At 44.0% G+C, this 23,521-nt stretch overlaps 1 protein-coding gene across 1 annotated transcript; it reads right to left on the reverse strand.

Annotated features, from left to right (window-relative positions):
* Window positions 1-851: 851 nt before the first annotated feature.
* Window positions 852-23,152, reverse strand: LOC103345952 (uncharacterized). Its single transcript, XM_070059365.2, has 5 exons — window positions 23,066-23,152; window positions 5,716-6,488; window positions 5,591-5,641; window positions 3,944-4,114; window positions 852-3,228 (listed from the first exon to the last, which is right to left on the reverse strand). The coding sequence occupies exons 1-4, from the start codon at window positions 23,150-23,152 to the stop codon at window positions 3,991-3,993; spliced, it is 1,035 nt and encodes a 344-aa protein (XP_069915466.2). The 3' UTR covers window positions 852-3,228; window positions 3,944-3,990.
* Between the last annotated feature and the right edge of the window lie 369 nt (window positions 23,153-23,521).

Below are 23,521 nucleotides of genomic sequence, written 5' to 3' on the forward strand. Positions count from 1 at the left end.
CTGAAGCCAGGAGCTTCTTCTGGGTCTCCCACGTGGGTGCAGGGGCCCAAGGACTTGGACCAACTTCTATTGCTATCCTAAGCCACAGCAGAGAGCTGGATGGGAAGTGCAGCAGCTGGGTCTCGAGCCAGTGCCCATATAGGATGCTGGCACTGCAGGCCAAGGTGTTAACCCACTGCACCACAGCAGCAGCCCCTAGACAGCTTTTTGGCAGTATAATTAATACATACTCCCACTAATAACATATGAAAATGCTCGTTTTACTGTTCCCTTACCAACAAACTGATTATGTTTGAAAAACATTGCTATCATTTGGGGGCCTGAAACATGTGTCGAACAGATTAGTAGGTGGCGCCACATCTTTGTTATGCTATCCAGGAGCACTATGAGGGGTTAACTATCTATTAGCCCAAGATTAGATGAAGAAGGTAGAATATTTACTTATTACTCTTACAAACAGCAAACTATTCCAACCCACTTTTCTTGATTGAACTACTTAAAATATAAAATCTTAATGAAACTGAAGGATTTCAATTGACTGCTAGGCCTTAAGGAAAAGAATGAGATTGAAATAAATTTCTTAGACATTGATCAAAAGTAGTATTACTCAACAGCTAATGAACCCATTTTAAATGTATAGTTATCAAATGTTGATCAAAGGTTAACAAACCTCAGTCACCTAGGAAGAATATGTTTAAGGACCCATTGTACAACATGGTGACAATAATTATTAAAAATGTATTCTATGGAAAACATTGTAATTAGATTCTTAGTATTCTTATCATAATCAGTGATAGGGATGTGATGTAGTGACTATGATTATCTGAATGTAGCCATTCCACAATGTATACTTACTTTCAAACATCATTTTAATATGGCAAATATGTTCAATTTTGTCAATTTAACAAAAAATTTAATAAAAGACAAACTTAAAAGTGTAGATAGACATTTTGAAGGAATGAAAAGTTATACACCATAATAACACTAATCCAAATAAATCTGGACTAGCTATATCCATTTCAGGCTTAGATTTTAAGGGAAATTACATGGGATGTAGTGATTACCTAATGATAAGCAAGCAGTTCTCCAAATACCTGGTAATTCTTAATAGGTATGCACCTAAACAGGGTAGCAAATTACATGAGTCACAAATACATACTACTGCAAGGAGAAATACACATATACCAGCAGTAATCAGTATAAGTATCACAGCATAAATATAAAAATAGGAATAATACATATTTAATAATGTATAATCACAGATATGCTAGTTAAAACTACATAGAATAAATTAGATCATTTAAAATGATAGCAGAATAAATAACACATTAACAATCATGAATAAATGGTCAAATGGTTAATCTATCTAGTCTATAAACACTTCATACTATATTTGAATTGATCCACAACCTATAACCCAGCATTTTTTGAATTATTTAAAAATATTTACCACTGGGGCCGGTGCTATAGTGCAGCAGGTTAAGCTGCCGTCTGCAGCACCCACATCCCACATGAACACCAATTCGAGTCCTGACTGCTCCACTTCCAATCCAGTTCTCTGCTATGGCCTGGGAAAGCAGTAGAAGATGGCACAAGTCCTTGGGCCCCTGCACCCACGTGGGAGACCCAGAAGAAGCTCCTGGCTTTGGATTGGCCCAGCTCTGGCCATTGCGGCCAATTGGGGAGAGAACCGGTGGATGGAAGACTTCTCTCTCTTTGCCTCTCCTTCTCTCTCTCTGTGTAACTCTTTCAAGTAAAATAAATAAATTAAAAAAAAAAAAAGAGGCCTCCCTGCACATTTACACTCAGGTGTTTCAGAAGCTATTTTAGTCCCCAAGTATTGCTTTGTTCTTTTTTCTTTTCTTTTCTTTTTTTTTTTTTTAAGATTTATTTATTTGAAAGAGTTAGAGAGAGAGGTTGAGACAGAGAGAGAGGTCTTCTAACCGCAGGTTCACTCCACAACTGGCTGCAATGGCCAGAGCTGTGCTGCTCCAAAGCCAGGAGCTTTCTCCAGGTCTCCCACGTGGGTGCAGGGGCCCAGGCACTTGGGCCATCTTCTACTGCTTTTTCAGGCCATCAGTAGAGAGCTGGATCAGAAGTGAACAGCCGGGTCTCGAACTGACACCCATATGGGATGCCGGCGCCCCAGGCCAGAGCACTAACCCGCTGAGACACAGCACCAGCCCCACTTTGTTCTTTAGACAAGCATATCTGTGTGTGTATATATTCATATCCAAACACTTAGTGTATATGTGCGGCTGCTATTTGGTTACTTGTAGATTACAAAACACACTTCAAGTCCTGGATGCCATACTTCTGATCCAGCTCCCTGTTAATGTGCCTGGGAAGGCACTGGAAGCGGGTCAATTACCTGGACCTCTGCCACCCATGCGGGAGACCCAGCTGGAGTTCCTGACTCTTGGCTGCAACCCGGCCCAGCCCTGATTATTGTGGCCATTTGGGGATTGAACCAGCTGATGGAAGATCTTTCTGTCTCTCCCTCTCTATAAGTCTCCCTTTCAAATTAAAAAATATCTATTTTTTTTTTTTAATCTGTGTACTGTTTTCCAACTCAGTAGCCCTGTAAGGTATGGCAAGGATCATTTGCCACTTCCCATTTTATATAAGAGTATCTGGGGCTCACCAACAGTAGCTGAACAGAGGAGTTAGATGGTACTTGTGACCCCAAGCCATATCCCTAGAAGAGCAAACGGGGGGGACTTGCTCACAGCAGCTCTGACATAAAAGTTGACTGACGGCTTGTCGGGTCCTTAGTGGAAGAAAAGGGATGGCAAACCCCTACCATGCTGACTGCAGTGCCATCCAGACTTGGGGAAGCAAACTGAAGGCAAAGATATAGTCAGGAAAGGGGGAAATCCCCATCGGCAAAAGTGCCTGGGAACTCCACCTCACTGATGGACCTAGAGGCAAAGGCAGAGGAAGCACCAGTGGATGGAACACACGCGTGGTTGTCTACAAAGACTGATTCACCAAAGGCTCATGCCTGCTCACAAGGCCTGGAAGTGTCCCGGCTGACCTCAGCCAGGAGCGCCAAAACCATCCAGGCTGGGAATGCTAGAACGTTGGGAAAGTAGGACAAGTTGTCCGTGTTGAAGATGCCCGGTGTTAAGTCCATCAGAGGCTCTGCCAGTGGACAGGGTCACACAGATGCAGTCTTCCCAGGTGGAGAGGCCAAGAGGTGTCTTGCATCACAAGGGTGAAGGCCGCCTGTGCAGACCAGCAGAAACAGCAGAGAATGAGAGACGGGGAAGAAAGCCACAGAGAGAAGGGAAGCCCTGAGTGGTTGGGCCTCCATGTTTCTGGCTTACAGACACCACAGGATTCAGGATCCAGTGGGCAGCAGTAACAGGGGATTCCCATTCAGAAAACATCAACCCACAACTTCCTGGGATCCACACATAGCTGGCTCTGGTCCAGACCCATTCTAGGTGAAACCCATGGGGCTGGCGTTGTGGTGTGATGGGGTAAGACACCGCCTGCAATGCCAGCATCCCATGTGGGTACCAGTTTGAGTCCTCTCCACTTCCTATCCAGCTCCCTGTTAATGCAACCTGGGAAACAGCGGAAGATGGCCCATATCCTGGGGGCCCTGAACCCATGTGGTAGACCCAAATGAAGCTCCTGGCTTCGGCATGGCCCAGACCTGGCCGTTGTGGCCATCTGGAGAGTCAACCAGCAGATACAAGATCTCTCTCTGTGTCTCTCCCTCTCTCTCTTTATAACTCTGCCTTTCAAATAAATAAATAAAATAAATCTTTAAAAAAATGACTGTTACTAATGGGGAGATGAATGGACATCATCAGACGGCTTCCTCATTTGGCATCTTACAGACATCAAGGTTGAATGACCAGATTATGTACCTCATATTTAAAAAACAAAAAACAAAAAAACAATTCTCTCTCCCAGATGTTACATGACTTGCCTAGCAAGTCCAGGAGCACAGGGAATGACCTGCCAAGTTGACACATCCTATTCTCGGCCGTCTCCCAGATGAACATCCATGCAATACGCTTCTTCAGCAGGTGGGCCGACAGCTGTCTCTAGGCAGCTCTTCACACAGTAGCAGGACACGAGCACTGCCGTGGGAAACACACTGCAGAAAAGAACAAAAACAACGCACCAGGGCGGAGAGGCGGCGGCACGCTGCCACCACAGCACGCCCCAATCCAGGAGCACCTTTCTATTTTGACTCCCTGATGGCTTTACCCTGTACACTGAGCTTCAAAAATCAGTCATCTGGTAGGGGCTGGTGCTGCAGCGTAGTGGGCTAAGCTTCCACCTGTGGTGCTGGCATCCACTATGGGTGCCGGTTCAAATCCTGGCTGTTCCACTTCCATTCCAGCTCTCTGCTATGGCCTGGGAAAGCAGTGGAAGATGGCCCAAGTGCTTGGGGCCCTGCACCCACGTGGGAGACGTGGAAGAAGCTCCTGGCTTCAGAGAGGCCCAACTCCAGCCGTTGTGGCCATTTGGGGAGTGAACAAGCAGATGGAAGACCCCTCTCTCTCTCTCTCTCTCTGTTACCTTTGTCTCTGAAATAAATAAATCTTTTCATTAGCCATCTGGTGACAGCACCAAGCACTCTAACAGAACATGTGAATCACTCAAACCTGCTTATTCAGGTGAAAACTTTGTTATACCAAAAATCAGTCAGTGGGGCGGGCACTGTGGTGCAGCGGGTAAAGCCCCCACCTGCAGTGCCAGCACCCCACATGGGCACTGGTTCCAGTCCCGGCTGCTGCACTTCTGATCCAACTCTCTGCTATGGCCTGGGAAAGCAGTAGAAAATGGTCCAAGTGTTTAGGCCCCTGCACCTAAGTGGGAGACGGGGAAGAAGCTCCTGGCTCCAGATCGGCGCAGCTCCAGCTGCTGCGGCCATTTGGAGAGTGAACCAGTGGATGAAGAGTTTGCTTATTCTCTCTGCAACTCTGCCTTTCAAATGAATAAATAAATCTTAAAAAAAAAAAAAAAAAAAAGAAAGGAAGAAAGAGAGAGAAAATCAGTCAGCAATAGCTTATCCGACGTTTTCTCTTTTCCCTCTTTCTTACCTCTTCATGATGGCAGGGACACTCTCTCCCCTTAGGTAGAAAAAAAAAGCGGCTAAAGGCAGAAACGGTAGGGTAGCCAGGGCTTTCTGAGAACTTCCGCCTATGCAATTAACACAACTAGTCAGCGGAAGTTAATCTGATGCCGGCAGCTGTAATGGCTGTATGAGCAGTCCTACAGCTGGCCACTATCCAGTCAATATGTAACCAAATGTACTGAAGAAACATAAACGAAGGCCAAACTTTAGAGTTGTTTGTAGAGCCCAGATTCTGGAGAAAGTCCCCTCTGGGTCTGCCGAGCATCCACCCATCAATGAATGAATGAAGCTGTTTTCCTGTTAAGAGCCTCGCTATCCCGCCCCTCCATCAGTCTCCTGCTACATCTACATGTCACGCCAACAACTTGTCCAAAGGCTTCCGCAGACCACAGTCCTTGTGCAAATCTGATGTTAATGCGCCCCCCATGCTAAAAATGTCTTGGGCTTCAGCACCGAACAGAAAATAAGAAAACTCGGCGACCCCCTTACTTCCAGCTGCAGGAGCTGTAGGACAACCAGCGGGGAGTGGCACTGCGGGGACTGTGAAGAACAGGGGGGAAAGTCAGCGGAGCCCGCGGAGCCCCAGCCGCCCCGAGTGCCCGTGGGAACCTCACCTTGCGGGTTGTGCGCGTGCAGAGTGGGGGCAGCGAGGCTGAGCCATCTGCCCGCCGCCCCGGGCTCCTTGCTGGGGGCCACCAGCCCCGCTCTGCCGCCGGAACCGCCGCAGGGTTGACCAGGAAGCCCGGCCAGAGGGCATTCTCTCCACCAAGCCAAAGTGGGACCGGGGCTCTATGAAAATATGGACGAGGGGAGTCCCGCTGCCTTCTTCCGCCGTCCTCTCGCCTACCAGGCTCGCCCAGAACAAAATGCATGGCGGAAAGTTGGAGGGAAGCAGCGCACGGGGCCCGCGGGGCGCCGGGAGGCTGGAAGGCTGCGGTCGGAGCCGCCACAGCCCGGATCGGGGCGCCGGCTCGCTGGGCAGCGCACCCAGAGCCGGGTCCCCGAGCCGCCAGCCGCCAGCCGCCCTCGCACCCGCACGCACCCGCGTCCACGCCCCTCCCTGGTCTCCGCACTTGCCGGGGGAATTGGCGGGGAGCCCGGCGGCGCGCTCCAGGACACGCAGGTGCAGCAAGGCGGAGCGTGAGGGGCAGGCAAAGTCCCCGGCGCGTGGGGGTGGCCTCGGACCCAGCGACAGCAGCGGAAGGAGAAGCAGCGGGGCCGGCCGGGTGTTGCGCTCGCAAACTGCCTGGAATGGAAGGTGTACAGCAAAAGACCCCCGCAAGCACGTGTGGAGCAATAGCCCCGGCTCTGAACACTGCGCGAGCTTCCGCTGCCCCGGGACGCGGAGCCACCAGCGCGCAGGCGCGCTCCGACGTGCACCCACGCACTAGGCGCCGAGGAACTCTGGGAAATGGAGTCCAGACCCAGCACAAGCCTAGCGAGCTGGCCGGTGCTCCCTAAGGGTTTGAAGGAGTTTGGGAGCAATGGAATGGAAACTAAGGGAGTTTGCCTTTGTTTACATCCCTCCTCTCCTGCCCCTCCCCAATCTCAAGGCTGGGCTGCTGCTCTGCTTCTTTTCTGGAACTATACAGATTTACTTATTTAACTATTTTTCTATTCTTCCTCCACCCTCTCTCTTTGAGGAGAGACATCTGGTCTTACTCACCGCTGAATCCCTTGGTAGAGGGACTCTGAGTATATGGTGACTCACTGAGCAACCAGGGTTCCTGTCCAGGTATCATCACCAGGTCTACCTACAAGAATGGTGGGATAGGCAGGTGCATCTCCATGTAAGTTATGAACACTTATTTTAGGTTTTAGGTCTCAATTGAATTCAGAACCCAAACATGTGATCCCTCTCCTCAGAGCAGCTGGAGCCTCCATGTTGGGATGGTTGATGGAGCCAAGAGGAGGCACATTGCACTGTTAGGGTCCGAAAACGCCCACCACCCGAAGAACGACAACAAGACACTTTCTCTCATGCAACCAGCAAAGGGTTAAGGATTTATTGATCCAACATGTAGGGGCTCTCTGAACATGCAAGAACAGAGGAGCCTTGAGGAACTAAAGTATAGGGTTTATAAAGGCAAAAACCGCAAAATCGGGAGGGGGAGAGAATACATGGTTGCTAAGCGGTTGCTAAAATCTTACAATCAGCAATTATGATCTTAAGACGTAGACAAATCACATCTTCATTATTAGCCCAGGTAACCCAGGTGCAACCTTTCTACTTTTAAGCTTGAGCAATCATGCTAGGGGTTTTTTGTGCTCTGCCAAGGGTGATGTAGTGCACTGCTATTGCCCGACTATTTGAGATCATAGTTTCAGACCAGAGTCTCATGGTGGGGGGGATGCTTTCCAAGAATGGAGTCTCAAGTGCCCCAAAATGGAGTCCCTACTGTCAAGGGGCTACTTCAGCACCATGCCCAGACTTAGCTTGAAGTCCCTGATACCCACAGTGTCCCAGCCTTATGAAGGGAAAGAAACAAAATTCACCTCCATGGGGGCTGAATGAATGTAAACGCAGCTAATCCTTGGCAAGTTTGCTTTGCTTGAAATTTGTTTTGTGGTTTTTTTTTTTCTTACATTTTCCACTATGCGTAAGATAAGTGCCATATTTTCCTAGGCCACATCTCTTTCCCCACTTTTCCCCACTCCATGGGCATCTCTGTGGGGGAAAGAGGGTGCTTATTTCTGGTCCCTTTTTCTGTTTTACCCCTCCTCACACATGTACAGAGGCCTCCACAAACCAGTCCTTGTGCAAATTAGTAGTTAGTGTGCTCCCAATGCTAAAAATGTCTTGGGCTTAGGCACCAAACAGAAAATAAGAAAACTCAGTGCCTCCATTCTTATTTATGACGTCAGTAATCACCCGAGGCTCTGGGCAGGAGCTGCCAAGGCCACGGAAGCCTCTTGAGTTCACAAACTCCGACCTTATTTAGACAAGGCCATAAGTAAAGTGGAAGTTCTCTCCTCCCTTCAGAGAAATTGAACCAACATCCTCAAAAGTGACACCCAGTGAAGCTGACCCCAATTTCAGGATGCTTTATAAACTCTGCCTTCTTCCAAAAAGTACATTACCTGCTGCTTACCTGGAAGATTTCTCTGGGTTTTTACCTGTAACAGTCAAATAGTAAATGAGAATGAATGCAAAATGATTTTTGATGAGTTGCAGAGGGGAAAGCTTAGCATCCAGATTTGAGAATAAAATTCGTATTGGTGTTTTATTGATGTTTGGTAGTTATTTTCAAATCATTTTATGTCATCCTTTAGTTCACCAAGTACAGAAAGATAAACAAGAGACCTGGATAGAGAACTAACATTCCTGAGAGACTAAATGCCTTACATCATATCTTTTAGCCCATAGATTAATTCTGGGGACCATATTATCACTAGTTTGCTAAGAGGAGACTCAAGTGGAAAAGGTTTTGTCATTTGCCCATGGGGAATATAGTCTTTTAGACTAGAAGGAACACCAGCTGAAGTCTAACACAGCTTAAGAAATCATTGTTTTGTCTTATGGCTCAGTTTCTCAAACCTCAGATTTCCCAGCTGGAAAAAAAATGAAAGGACCAGCAATGTAGCACAGTGGCTTAAGCCACAAGCTGCAAGGGTGGCATTCCAAATGGGTGCCACTGTGAGTCTGTACTGCTCCACTCTGATCCCAGTCCCTGAAAATGTGCCTGATAAAGCAGTGTAAGATGGCTCAAGTCATTGGGCCCTGCACACATGTAGGAGACCCAGATGGAGTTCCAGGCTTCTGGCTTCAACCTGCTGCAGCCCTGACCATTGTGACCATGTGGTGAGTGAGCCTACAGGTGAGACATTGCTCTCTCTGACCCCTCCCTCTGTTACTCTGCCTTCCAAATAAATAAATCTTTCCCAAAAAATGTGAGAAAGAGGAAGAATACCTGTAGAAGAACACACTGCAAAAAAACCATGTAGGATTTCAAATTGTCTAAAAAAATGAATTACACTCAAAATCTCACTCTTATTATTTCATGGTCATTTTTTATGTTTAATGTTAAGGTAACAACTTTGCTCAGATATGTGTGTGTTATTTGTATTTTAAGTTTTTAATTAGAAGCTGTTTAGATAAATAGTTAACTGGATCATTTGCAGTTTATGTCTGTGCCTTCTGTCTCTTGTTCACAAGATTAGAATTACTTGGTTTGGACGGTTTAAATCTTCAGCCCTTCACTTCACACTTAGTATATACTACATAAGGAAATATCGCTTGCCTGGTTCATTCTTTCCTGTCAGACTGCAGACTTCATGAGAGCAAGAACCATGTTTGCTTTATTTGACCCAATAACCTCAGAACCCGACAGTCTGTCTCTTAGCTGAATGGATAAATGAGGATGTAAAAATGAACATGGGGCTGGTGGTGTGGCACAGTGGGTTAAGCCACTGCCGTGACACTGGCCCCCCATATGAGTGCCAGTTCACGTCCTAGCTGCTTAACTTCTGATCCAGTTCCCTGTTAATGTGCCTGGGAAAGCAATGGAAGATGACCCAAGTACTTGAGCCCCCGTCACCTGTGTGTGAGATTTGAATGGGGTCCAGGCTTCTGGCTTTATCTAGCCCAGAGGCACTATGGCTTTTGGGGGAGTGAACCAGTGGATGGAATATCTCTCTCTCTCCCTCTCTCTCTCTCTCTCCCTGTCTCTCTTTCTCTCTATTACTCTACTTTTCAAATAGATAAATCATACGCACACACACACACACACACACACATATAAATAAGGGAAGTGTGGTTATCTTCTTGGAATCATACCCATGAAATGCATAAAATCTTTATATTAATAAAATAATTTTGGGGGTCCAGTGTTGTGGCATACTAGGCTAAGCCTCCACCTGCAGGGCCAGCATTCCCCATATGGGTGTCAGTCCATCTCCCAGCTGCTCCATTTCCTATCCAGCTCTCTGCTTATAGTGTGGGAAAGCAGTGGAAGATGTTCCAAGGGCTTGGGCCCCTGCACCCATGTGGGAGAAAACAGAAAGCCCCAGTAAGCTGAGCTTGGAGTTGAGATAGAAATGGGTGAAAACTGTTGAGCAAACTGAAGAGGAAATTGAAGAAAACTTCACCCATTAAGAGCCCAACGTATGCCAGTGGGTATGTGATGGGTGCCCTCTTTACTCAATCGGGCAGGTAAGTAATAGCTCCATTTTATAATTGAGAAAGCAGGCCAAGAGAAGATGATTTCACTTATTCAAATATATGCACAAGCAACCCATAGATGTGTAAGATTTTCCCAAGAAGCTCTGAATATCATAGGAGATACAGGCAAATCATCATATTACACAAGGATGCTTAGACAAGGTACAAAGAAACCGTAAGATCAGTCAGTGTGAGAGGCAGGATTCAAATCCTGGACTATCTGGGTGTGAACTTCACCACCTTAATGGGCCAGCTTTTAGTTAGCATCCTAACGCACAGTACAGTTCAGAGGGGCAGTGGTCCTTGCTGCTGGAAGGGAGGTTTTGAGAGCAAAGAGAGGATGTTGGGAATTGGGAAGCAGCATCTACAAGTAATCCAGCAGCAATTCAGACCCAGAAGAGATGGTGATATATGTCTCCAAAGTGAACAAGCCATAGTGATCCTTCCCTTGGGAAGGGCTGACTCCAGAGTCTAGAAGTGATAGTGGTTCTGGCTTTGGGAGCCACTGGAGGTAGGAAACCAGGTTGCTCATGAACAAAACAACCTGAGGACAAGGGAGTAGAGGGCTCTTGAGCTAGGGTGGAGAGGAGAGGACATATGTGGAATAGCACTGTTGATATGAGAAGGAAGGATGCAAATTCTTGGGTTAGGAGGAGAAAATAAACTCTGACAGGATTGGCTGCCTTGGAAAAAGTAAACCTTTGCTTCTATCTTCCCCCTGTGAGCCCCGTAGCTCAGGGACCCTGGGCTCCAACATTTCTGGAGATGCATAGTCTGTGGCCAGTGGATGCATAGCTCAAGCAGGCCTTGTGCATTGGGACAGGCTGTAGACTTCATTGAGTTTGTGACCCATTCCTCTGGGGCATGTGCATGCACCACTCTGGACCAGTGGGCAAGGTTGGCTGAATGACGACAGAGGAGGTGAGGAGAAGAGGTGAGAACTAGATGAGATACAGGAAGTAGAGTGTGGAGCAGCTAGAGGAAGAGCTCCACTCTTGGCAGGTGGTTTCATTTGGTTTCTGATCAAATGGGAGGTTTGTAAAGCCAACAAGAAAAAGGCTAATTTAAAAAATATATTGGTTGGGCTGGCGCCGTGGCTCAATAGGCTAATCCTCCACCTTGTGGCACCGGCACACCGGGTTCTAGTCCTGGCTGGGGCGCCGGATTCTGTCCCGGATGCCCCTTTTCCAGGCCAGCTCTCTGCTGTGGCCCAGAAGTGCAGTGGAGGATGGCCCAGGTACTTGGGCCCTGCACCCCATGGGAGACCAGGAGAAGCACCTGGCTCTTGCCTTCAAATAGGCGTGGTGCGCTGGCTGCAGCACACCGGCCGCGTCGGCCATTGGAGGGTGAACCAACGGGAAAAGGAAGACCTTTATCTCTGTCTCTCTCTCTCACTGTCCACTCTGCCTGTCAATATATATATATATATATATATATATATATATATGGCACTGGCATTGCAGTATAGCAGGTAAAGCCACTGCCTGTGATTCTGGCATCGCATATGGACATTGGTTCGAGTACTGGCTGTTCCACTTCCGATACATATCCCTACTAATGGCATTGGAAAAGCAGCAAAAGACAGCCCAAGTGCTTGGGCCCCTGCACCCGTGTGGGAGACCTGAAAAAAGCTCCTGGCTCCTGGCTTTGGATTGGTGCAGCTCTGGCATTGTGGCCAATTGGGGAGTGAAACAACCTCTCTCTATCTCTCTCTCTGTGCATGTGTGTGTATGTGTGTCTTCTTCTCTCTGTGTAACTCTGTTTTCAAATATTATTTTGTTTTCAAATATTATTATATTTCAAATATATTATATTGTTATCAAATATTATCAAATATGGCATTGTATCATAGAAGGAAAACCACTGCCTATGACTCAAGCATCCCAAATGGACATCGGTTCAAGTCCTGGCTGCTCCACTTTCAATCCAGCTCCCTGTTAATGGTCTCAGAAAAGTAGTGGAAGATGCTCCAAGTGCTTAGGCCCCTGCCACACACGTAGGAGACCTGATAGAAGCTCCTGGCTCCTGGTCTCCTGGTTTTGGCACAGCCCAGCCCTTGCCATTGCAACCATCTGGGCAGTGAAGCAGTGGATAGAAAATCTCTCTCTCTCTCTCTCTCTCTGACATTCAAATAAATAAATAAATAAATTTTTAGAAAACATATTGAACTGCAGCATATGTGTCCCCAGGGAGTTCTCCCTTGCCATGAGGGGTCTCCCAGGGAGGTCGTGCATTCCCAAGCCCGCAGCTTTCTAGGCACTTGCAGGCCTGTAGAAACACCAATGTGCTGCTGCACTTGGTTTTGGTCACTGAAATTTTCAACAAATTCATATTAAAACCAAAGAGAAAAGTAAATGGGGCCAAATGAGTGCTATGGAAGACCTTTCTCTCTGTCTCTCCCTCTCACTGTCTATACCTCGACCTTTCAAATAAATAAGTTCTTTTTTACAAAAGTGATCTGAATGTCTTATTCCTCCTGAACACCATCACCCCTACAACTTTTGGAAACTCTGCTCTGTATAGCTCATAGATAAGTATGCATGGAATCTGTACAATGTTCCCATTTTGTGGGAAAGGCAACCAAGGCACAGATGCTGCACAGTTCTGACGAGGTTGGCAGCACCCGAGAGAAGGCCATGCACAGTTCCAGCAAGAGCAAACTCTCAACCATCATCCAGCAGTGCAGCCAGACAAAGAGGCTCAGGAGGCTCAGCAGCCCAAGGCACAGGGAATCACTGAGATTCTAATCATTGAAAACTCTGGTATACTGGGAAAGGAAATGAGAGTGGAAAGATTCAGGCCAACTTTGGAGAAGTAGAGAATTAAAAATAGTGGGACTTTGGATCTTTTTTTCTTCTCCCTCTGGATGGTGGAGGCAGACTTAGGATGGCCGGTGCTGGCTGGGACACAAGAAGCATTTGTTTTGTCTTCTCTGGGAGGAGAAGATACGTGTGAATGAAATTTTCTGGGTCACTGCCCACAGCACTCACTGCACACAGATCAAGGAACCCTTGTCACCAGAATCCTGTATGACCCCACCAGCCTCTGCCTACATGTGACACTTGAAGAATTTGATCCATGTGCACCTACAGTAGCATTAGACTGGGCACTGAGGAATGACGAGAACACTATTCCAGGCATAGGAGGGTATTGCGGCTGAGAGACTGGGTATAGGAGACAGACATCATTTTTAAAGATTTTTAATTGACGCATGATAATTGTCCATATTTATCAGGTCTGGTGTGATGTTTCAATACATGAAGACCGAATGTAATGCTCAGAACAGAATAATAGGCATTATCTATCACCTCAGACCTTTATCAATTTTTATTGTGATTAGAACATTCAGAATTCTCTCTTAATAGCTACTTTGGAATACACAATAAATTATTATTGTTAACTGCCATTACCCTGTTGTGCTATAAAATGCTAGAAACCGATTCTTCTATATAACTATTTTTGTACCCATCAAGCTGGTGTACATAGTTTTTTCTCCCCATTCCCAGGATCTGGTAACCATTCTCTCTGCTTCTGTGAAATCAACATTTTTAGCTTCTAGATATGAGACAGCACATGTGGTATTTGTCCTTCTATGGCTGGGTTATTTCACTTAGCATGCCCTGCAGTTCCATCCATGCTGCAAGTGACTGGATTTTTTTAAGATTTATTTTATTTATTTGAAAGGCAGAGTTGTAGAAAGAGAGAGGAGAATAGCGCGTGCAAGAGAGAGCAAGAGAGAGACAGAGAGAGAGATCTTCCATCTGCTTGGTTCACTCCCTAAATGGCTGCAATAGTCAGAGCTGGGCCAGGCCAAAGTCAGGAGCCTGGAACTCCACCTGAGTATCTCAAGTGAATATCAGGGGTCCAAGCACTTGGTCCATCTTCTGATGTTTTCACAAACACATTCATAGGGATCTGGATCAAAAGTTGAGCAGTCAGGACTGGAACTGGAGCTCATATGGATGCCAGAGTTGTGGGCAGTAGCTTAACCCACTGAACCACAACAGCAGTCCCCAGAATTTCATTCATTTTTCTGACTAAATAGGATTCCGTTGTATATGATATTCATCTGTTCGTGTGTCAATGGACACCTAGGAAACTAATCTATCTTAGCCATCGTGAATAATGCTGTGATAACAATGAGATCACAAGTATCTACAGAAGAGGGACAGTATTCACTGCACAAGGCATTCTCAAGGGGAAGGTGCTCAGCAGAGTGGCTTCACCCTGGGCTTTGGCATTTGGGGTAGGTGAAGATGGGTCATGGACCAGCTCTTAAGAGTGAGGGAAAAGATGCCACCAAGAAGATGCTGGCCAGGATGGAGCTGGGAGAGCAGCAGTCCACCACAAGTTGCCTGCCAAACTAAGCCAGCCTATAGGCATCAGAGTGGGGAAAGGAGTTAGGGGAATTATGATCAATCAGGTCCTTATTATCCCAGGCAGGTGCCATGGTCTCCCTTTCATAATAGCTACCTTTGAATGAGCATCCATTGAGTCTCAGGTACTTTCTGTCCATGAACTCACTTACTTCACAGTGATTACTCTGTGAGTTGGTCATTAAAATCTCCACTGTTAAATTAGGCAACAGGAACTCAGAAAAGTTAAGTGGCTTGCCTGAAGTTACACAGCTGGTGCAGACCCAAGATTTGAATCAGTTCTGATCACTTTGAAGTTAGTGTTTGCTATGCTAGTCAGTCAGTCATTCCTCAGTGCCAACACTCCCCTAGATCTTGGGCACAAGAGATTCCACAGGAAAAAAGGACGTCCTGACTGTTAGTCATGATAGGACAGCATAAATTCTGTAACAGGTACCATCCCAATCTCAGGGGTTTAAGGTAATCAATAACTCTAATCAGTGTCACAGTCTGGTGCTGCTTGGAAAGGGTGGGGGTGGGTTTGGTTGATGGACTACTTGTGCAGTCATTCTGGGGTCCAAGTTCATTTCATGGTGTTTCTTGTCCATCTTTTACATCCTTAGAATCTCTTATTGAGTCCTTTGTAATCTGCCAACAGATAAGGGAAAAGGGAATATAAAGGCAGACATTTGGCACAGCAGTTAAGCTGCCCCTTGGCACACCCTCATCCAATTCCAGAGGGCCTGGTTCAAGTCCCAGGACGTCACCTCCAATTCAGATTCCCTCTAATGCACAGTCTAGAAGGTAGCAAGTGATGAGATTAAGTACTTGGGGCTCTGACACCCCATGTGGGAGTTTCAGTCTGCCAACTTTGGCCTGGCCTAGCCCTGGCTGTTGGTGGGTATTTGACAGTGAAGCAGCAGATGGAAGATTCTCTCTGTGTGTGTGTGTGTGTGTCTCTCTCTCTCTCTCAAATAAATACATACCTAAAACTGCAGAGTATAGGGTGGGGGCCCATCTGTTCAACTTCCAAAGGGCCTGGGGAATGTACTTCAGTGGTGAGCCCAATGAGAAGAGGAAATGGATTCAGTGAACATCTGTGCAGTCCCCAGAGTATCAGCTCTGCTGATTTCTTGCTTGCAATCTTGGATGGGGTACTTAACCACTCTATGCCTTCACTTCTTCATCCATAGCATTAAGGTAATGATATTATCTATGTTATGTGACAAGATTAAGCAAGGATTAATACACGTGAAACATTTAACACAGAGGCTGGCACACAGTGAGCACTTGATAAATGATATCAAGCTGTACTTGTGTCATCTTTTAGAGACCATAATGCATGTTAGTGTAGAAGTCCTCAGAAGTCTCAAAGGATAGAGACTGTTGTTTTAAAAAATGTTGATTAACCCAGGCTTTCCCAAACATGTTTGTCCTGCAAAACTGTGTTTTTTTTTTTTTGTATGACACCTTTCAGCATCCATTGAAACTAGTATTTAATCTTTCTGACAAGTACATTTCTTTGGCTCCATTGGAAAGATAGGTGGGTTCCGGGGGAAGTTTAGTAAACCAAGGTCTGAAAAGTATTGATTCTAGAGAGCATTAAAATTCATCCTCTACTTTCTAAATGCTTATGAATCATTTCAAGACAGAAACAACAAGAAATGAATTCATTAGTGTGGTTTTGAACGCCAGAATATGTAAATAAAAGGATGTGCTTGAAAACAAATGAAAGTATAGCAACATATTTACTTGATTCCCATGATTGAATAGATAACTGTTTATTCAAAAGGTTAGTATCAATAAAGATCAGGATTGACACCACTTCTAATAGCCAAAAGGAATGAGAGGGCCAGTGCAGCAGCTCATAGGCTAATCCTCCACCTGCAGCGCCAGTACCCCAGGTTCTACTCCTGGTTGGGGCACCGGATTCTGTCCTGGTTGCTCCTCTTCCAGTCCAGCTCTCTGCTGTGGCCCTGGAAGGCAGTAGAGAATGGCCCAGGTCCTTGGGCCCTCCACCTGCATGGGAGACCAGGAGAAGCACCTGGCTCCTGGCTCCTGGCCAGGGATACTATATAATGATTAAGGGATCAATTCAACAGGAAGATATAACAATTATCAATGTATATGCACCTAATTACAGGGCACCAGTTTATATAAAAGATTTGTTAAGGGACTTAAAGGGAGACTTAGACCCCAATACAATAGTACTGGGGGACTTCAATACTCCACTCTCAGAAATAGACAGATCAACAGGACAGAAGATCAACAAGGAGACAGTAGATTTAAATGACACTATAGCCCAAATGGATCTAACAGATATCTACAGAACTTTCAATCCTACATCTAAAGATTTTACATTCTTCTCAGCAGTACATGGAACCTTCTCTAGGATTGACCATATACTAGGCCATAAAGCAAGTCTCAGCAAATTCAAAAGAATTAGAATCATACCAAGCAGCTTCTCAGACCATAAAGGAATGAAGTTGGAAATTAGCAACTCAAGAATCCCTAGAGCATACAAAAACACATGAGATTGAACAACATGCTCCTGAATGAACAATGGGTCATAGAAGAAATTAAAAGAGAAATCAAAATTTTCTGGAAGTAAATGAGGATAACAGCACAACATACCAAAACTTACGGGATGCAGCAAAAGCAGTGTTAAGAGGAAAGTTTATATCAATAGGTGCCTACATCAAGAAATTGGAAAGGCACCAAATAGATGAGCTTTCAATTCACCTCAAGGATCTAGAAAATCTGCAGCAAAGCAGACCCAAATCTAGTAGGAGAAGAGAAATAATTAAAATCAGAGAAGAAATCAACAGGATTCAATCAAAAAAATTACAAAAAATCAGCCAAACGAGGAGCTGGTTTTTTGAAAAAATAAACAAAATTGACACCCCATTGGATCAAATAACTAAAAAAAGAATTGAAAAGACCCAAATCAATAAAATCAGAAATGAAATGTAACAACAGACACCACAGAAATAAAAAGAATCATTAGAAATTACTACAAGGACTTGTATGCCAGCAAATAGGGAAACCTCTCAGAAATGGATAGATTCCTGGACACATGCAACCTACCTAAATTGAACCAGGAAGATGTAGAAAACCTAAATAGACCCATAACTGAAACAGAAATTGAAACAGTAATAAAGGCCCTCCCAACAAAGAAAAGCCCAGGACCAGATGGATTCACTGCTGAATTCTACCAGACATTTAAAGAAGAACTAACTCCAATTCTTCTCAAACTATTCAGAACAATCAAAAAAGAGGGAGTCCTCCCAAATTCTTTCTATGAAACCAGCATCACTTTAATCCCTAAGCCAGAAAAAGATGCAGCATTGAAAGAGAATTACAGACCAATATCCCTGATGAACATAGATGCAAAAATCCTCAACAAAAATCTTGCCAATAGAATGCAACAACACATCAGAAAGATCATCCACCCAGACCAAGTGGGATTTATCCCTGGTTATGCTGGGTTGGTTCAATGTGCGCTAAACAATCAATGTGATACACCACATTAACAGACTGCAGAAGAAATACCATATGATTATCTCAATAGATGCCGAGAAAGCATTTGATAAAATACAACACCCTTTCTTGATGAAAACTCTAAGCAAACTGGGTATGGAAGGAACATTCCTCAATACAATCAAAGCAATCTATGAAAAACCCACAGCCAACATCCTATTGAATGGGGAAAAGTTGGAAGCATTTCCACTGAGATCGGGTACCAGACAGGGATGAACACTCTCACCACTGCTGTTCAATATAGTTCTAGATGTTTCAGCCAGAGCTATTAGGCTAGAAAAAGGAATTAAAGGGATATAAATTGGGAAGAAAGAACTCAAACTATCCCTCTTTGCAAACGATATGATTCTTTACTTAGGGGACCCAAAGAACTCTACTAAGAGACTATTGGAACTCATAGAAGAGTTTGGCAAAGTAGCAGGGTATAAAATCAATGCACAAAAATCAACAGCCTTTGTATACACAGGCAATGCCATGGCTGAGGAAGAACTTCTAAGATCAATCCCATTCACAATAGCTACAAAAACAGTCAAATACTTTGGAATTAACTTAACCAAGGACGTTAAGTTCTCTATGATGAAAATTACAAAACCTTAAAGAAAAGAATAGAAGAGGATACCAAGAAATGGAAAAATCTTCCATGCTCATGGATTGGAAGAATCAATATCATCAAAATGTCCATTCTCCCAAAAGCAATTTATACATTCAATGCAATACCAATCAAGATACCGAAGACCTTCTTCTCAGATCTGGAAAAAATGATGCTGAAATTCATATGGAGGCAAAAGAGAACTCGAATAGCTAAAGCAATCTTGTTTAACAAAAACAAAGCTGGAGGCATCACAATACCAGGTTTCAGGATATATTACAGGGCAGTTGTAATCAAAATAGCATGTTACTGGTACAGAAACAGGTGGATAGACCAATGGAACAGAATTGAAACACCAGAAATCAATCCAAACATCTATAGCCAACTCATATTTGATTGAGGATCCAAAACCAATCCCTGGAGCAAGGACAGTCTATTCAATAAATGGTGCTGGGAAAATTGGATTTCCACATGCAGAATCATGAAGCAAGACCCCTACCTTTCACCTTACACAAAAATGCATTCAACATGGATTAAAGGCTTAAATCTACAACCTGACACCATCAAATTATTAGAGAACATTGGAAAAACCCTGCAAGATATAGGTACCGGCAATGACTTCTTGGAAAATACCCCGGAAGCACAGGCAGTCAAAGCCAAAATTGACAATTGGGATTGCATCAAATTGAGAAGTTTCTGTACTGCAAAAGAAACAGTCAAGAGAGTGAAGAGACAACCGACAGAATGGGAAAATATATTTGCAAACTATGCAACAGATAAAGGGTTAATAACCAGAAACTACAAAGAGATCAAGAAACTCCACAACATCAAAACAAACAACCCACTTAAGAGATGGGCCAAGGACCTCAATAGACATTTTTCAAAAGAGGAAATCCAAATGGCCAACAGGCACATGAAAAAATGTTCAAGGTCGCTAGCAATCAGTGAAATGCAAATCAAAACCACAATGAGGTTTCACCTCACCCTGGTTAGAATGGATCACATTTAGAAATGTACCAACAATAGATGCTGGAGAGGATGTGGAGAAAAAGGGACACTAACCCACTGTTGGTGGGAATACAAAGTGGTGAAGCCACTATGGAAGTCAGTCTGGAGATTCCTCAGAAACCTGAAGATAACCCTACCATTCAACCCAGCCATCCCACTCCTTGGAATTTAACCAAAGGAAATGAGATTGGCAAAGAAAAAAGCAGTCTGAACCTTAATGTTTATTGGAGCTCAATTCACAACAGCTAAGACCTGGAACCAACCCAAATGCCCATCAACAGTAGACTGGATAAAGAAATTATTGGACATGTACTCTATAGAATACTATACAGCAGTCAAAAACAATGAGACCCGGTCATTTGCAACAAGATGGAGGAATCTGGAAAACATTATGCTGAGTGAATTAAGTCAGTCCCAAAGGGACAAATATCATATGTTCTCCCTGATCAGCAACAACTGAGCACCAAAGGGGAAACTTGTTGAAATGAAATGGACACTGTTGAAATGAAATGGACACTATGAGAAACAGTTACTTGATCAGCTCTTGTCCTGATGGTTGATGTACAATGTGATACTTTATCCATTTTAGTATTTTTTTGGTTCTAGTACCATTGGTTGAACTCTGTAATTAATACACAATTATTCTTAGGTGTTTAAATTTTAACTGAAAAGTGATCCCTGTTAGGAATTTGGAAAACATTAGCTAAGTGAAGTAGGCCAATCCCAGGGGGACAAATACCACTTGTTCTCCTTGATAGGTGACAACTAATGGAGCACCAAAAAGGAAACTTGTTTAAGTGAAATGAACACTATGAGAAACGGTGACTTGATCAGCCCTCACCCGGACTGTTGATGAGCAACTTGATATGTTATCCCTCCTAACATTTTTTGTTTGTTCTACTTAATACTTTTGGTTGAATACTGTAATCAATACACAATTATTCTTAAGTGCTGAAACTTAACTGAAAAGTGATCGCTGTTAAAGGTAAGAGTGGGAATAAGAGAGGGAAGAGATGTGCAATTCGGGACATGCTCAAGCTGACTTACCTCAAACAGTAGAGTTAGAAACATACCAGGGGATTCGAATTCAATCCCATCGAGGTGGCATGTACCAATGCCATCTCACTAGTCCCAGTGATCAATTTCTGTTCACAATTGATCATAATGATAGGACTAAGAACCAAAGGGATCACATAAACAAGAATAGTGTCTGCAAATACTAGCTGATAGAATCAAAAAGGGAGAGAATGATCCAACATGGTAAGTGAGATACACAGCAGACCCATAGAATGGCAGATGTCCTAAATAGCACTCTGGCTTCAGAATTCGCCCTTAAGGCATTCGGATCCAGCTGAAAAGCCCATGAGACTATTTCAGGCATTGAAAGCCAAGACCCTCTGGGGAAAAAAAAAACCTAAATGAAAGATCTCTGTGAGTGAGATCCCAGTGGAAAGAACAGGTCTTCAAAGAAGGAGGTACCTTTCTCTGAAGGGAGAAGAGAACTTCCACTTTGACCATGGCCTTGTCTAAATACGATCAGAGTCAGTGAACTCAGGTGGCTTCCATAGCCTTGGCAGCTCATGACAAGAGCCTAGGGTGATTACTGATGCCATAAACAAGAGTGTCAATTTGTTAAGTCAACAACAGGAGTCACTGTGCACTTACTCCTCATGTAGGATCTTTGTCCTTAGTGTGCTGTACATTGAGATTTAATGCTATAATGAGTACTCAAACAGTATTTTTCACTTTGTGTTTCTGTGTGGGAGCAAACTGTTATCTTTACTTAATGTATGTGAAACTGATCTTCTGTATATAAAGAGAATCGAAAATGAGTCTTGATGTGAATGGAAGGGGAGAGGGAGTGGGAAAGGGGAGGGTTGCGGGTGGGAGGGACGTTATGGGGGGAAGCCATTGTAATCCATAAGCTGTACTTTGGAAATTTATATTCATTAAATAAAAGTTAAAAAAATAAAAAAAAGTATAATACTTTACTGAATAAGAAGTTTAACAATTAAAAAAGCAAAAAGACCCAAATTTAACGGGAATCAAGAAATGGCTATAAACAGTAGTTGAATGGATAAATTGCCATTTCATCCTTATACAGTAAAATTTAAAGTAATTATACATCATTAAAACTATGGTAGTATAACATTCTTAACCATGGGATTGGCAAAGGTATAAAACAGTTTCGTAAAACTATATTTGCAGCAATAATGACCCACACAGAGATTTCATTCATTTATTAGATATTAACTCCCACATTTAAGGAGAACATGTGGTATTTGTCTTTGTGTATCTGGCTTACTTCACTCAACATCATGTCTTACATGTCCATTTTGCTACAAATGGCAGAATTTCTTTCTCTTTTATAGCTGAATAATATTCAATTGTGTGCCTATACCACATTTTCTTTATCCATTCAACTGGTGATGGAGACTTTGAATCTAAACTTGGGCTATAGTAAACAGTGCTGCTATGAATGTGGTAGTGCTGGTATCTTTGATACATTGTGTTCAAGTCTTTTTGTATATACTCAGTAGTAAATTGCTGGGTCATATGGCAAGACTATTTCTAATTTAAGAAATCTTGGCTGGCACCACAGCTCACTAGGCTAATCCTCCGCCTGCAGCGCCAGCACCCCAGGTTCTAGTCCCGGCCCGGGAGTGCAGTGGAGGATGGCCCAGGTTCTTGGGCCCTGCACCTGCATGGGAGACCAGGAGAAGCACCTGGCTCCTGCCTTCGGATCAGCAAGTGCCACAGTGGCCATTGTGGGGTGAACCAACAGAAAAAGGAAGACCTTTCTCTCTGTCTCTCTCACTGTCCACTATGCCTGTCCAAAAAGGAAAAAATAAAAAGAAATCCCCACATTGTTTTCCACCATGGCTGCACTAATTTACATTCCCACCAACAGTGTCTGAGTGTTCCCCCTTGTCCACATCCTTGCTAATGTTTGTTACTCTCTGTGTTGTGGAGTTTAGCCATTCTGACAGGGGTGAAGTGATACCTCATTTTGGTTCTGATTTACATTTCTGTGGTGGATAGTAATGTTATTATTTCATGTTTATTGGACATTTGTATTTCTTCTTTAGAGGGCTGTCACATCCATTGCCCATTTCTTAACTAGATTGGTTGTTTTTTGGTGTTGTCGTTTAAGTTGTTGATGTATTCCGGGTATTAATCCTTCACTGGATAGGCAGCTCACAAGTATCTTTTTCCAATTGTTAGCTGTAATTTCACTCAATCATTTCCTTTGCTGTGTAGAAGCTTCTGAATTTGATATAGTTCCATTTGTTTAATTTAGCTTTCGTTACCTGTACTTTGGAGATCTTGTGCGAGAGGTCATCCCCTATGCCAGTGTCATGGGATGTTTCCAGTAGGTTTTCTTCCAGTCGCTTCATAGTCTTGAGTTTTAATTAGTTCTTTGATCCATGTTGAGTTGACTTTTGCATATGGTGAGAAGTAATGTTCTAATTTAATTCTTCTATATATATATATATATACATCCAGTTTTGTCAGCACAATTTGTTGAGAAATCATCTTTACTCGATGGTATGGTATGGTATGAGTACTTTTTATCAAAAATCAGTTGGCTGTGGGGCTGGCAACACCATGTAGGGGTAAAGCCACTGCCTATGGTACTAGCATCCCATATGGGCACTGGTTCAACTCCTGGCTGTTCCACTTCTGATCCTGCTCCCTGCTGAAGTAAGATCTCTGTCTCTCCCTCCCTTTGTAACTCTGCCTTTCAAATAAATAAATCATTTAAA

This window comes from Oryctolagus cuniculus, chromosome 16 (assembly GCF_051225735.1).
Source record: "Oryctolagus cuniculus isolate XC-2025 breed Fujian yellow rabbit chromosome 16, ASM5122573v1, whole genome shotgun sequence".
Taxonomy (NCBI): domain Eukaryota; kingdom Metazoa; phylum Chordata; class Mammalia; order Lagomorpha; family Leporidae; genus Oryctolagus; species Oryctolagus cuniculus.

Bases quoted from the DNA above. Each gene is read 5' to 3' on its own strand.
- LOC103345952 (XM_070059365.2), bottom strand. From the start codon at position 23,152: ATGAAGCGACTGGAAGAAAACCTACTGGAAACATCCCATGACACTGGC. The intron at 6,489-23,065 runs GTAACGAAAGCT...CTCGGCGCCTAG, and splicing joins ACAAGATCTCCAAAGTACAG to TGCGTGGGTGCACGTCGGAG. The intron at 4,115-5,590 runs GTAAGGGGGTCG...TCTTTTCTGCAG, and splicing joins TACAGCTCCTGCAGCTGGAA to TGTGTTTCCCACGGCAGTGC.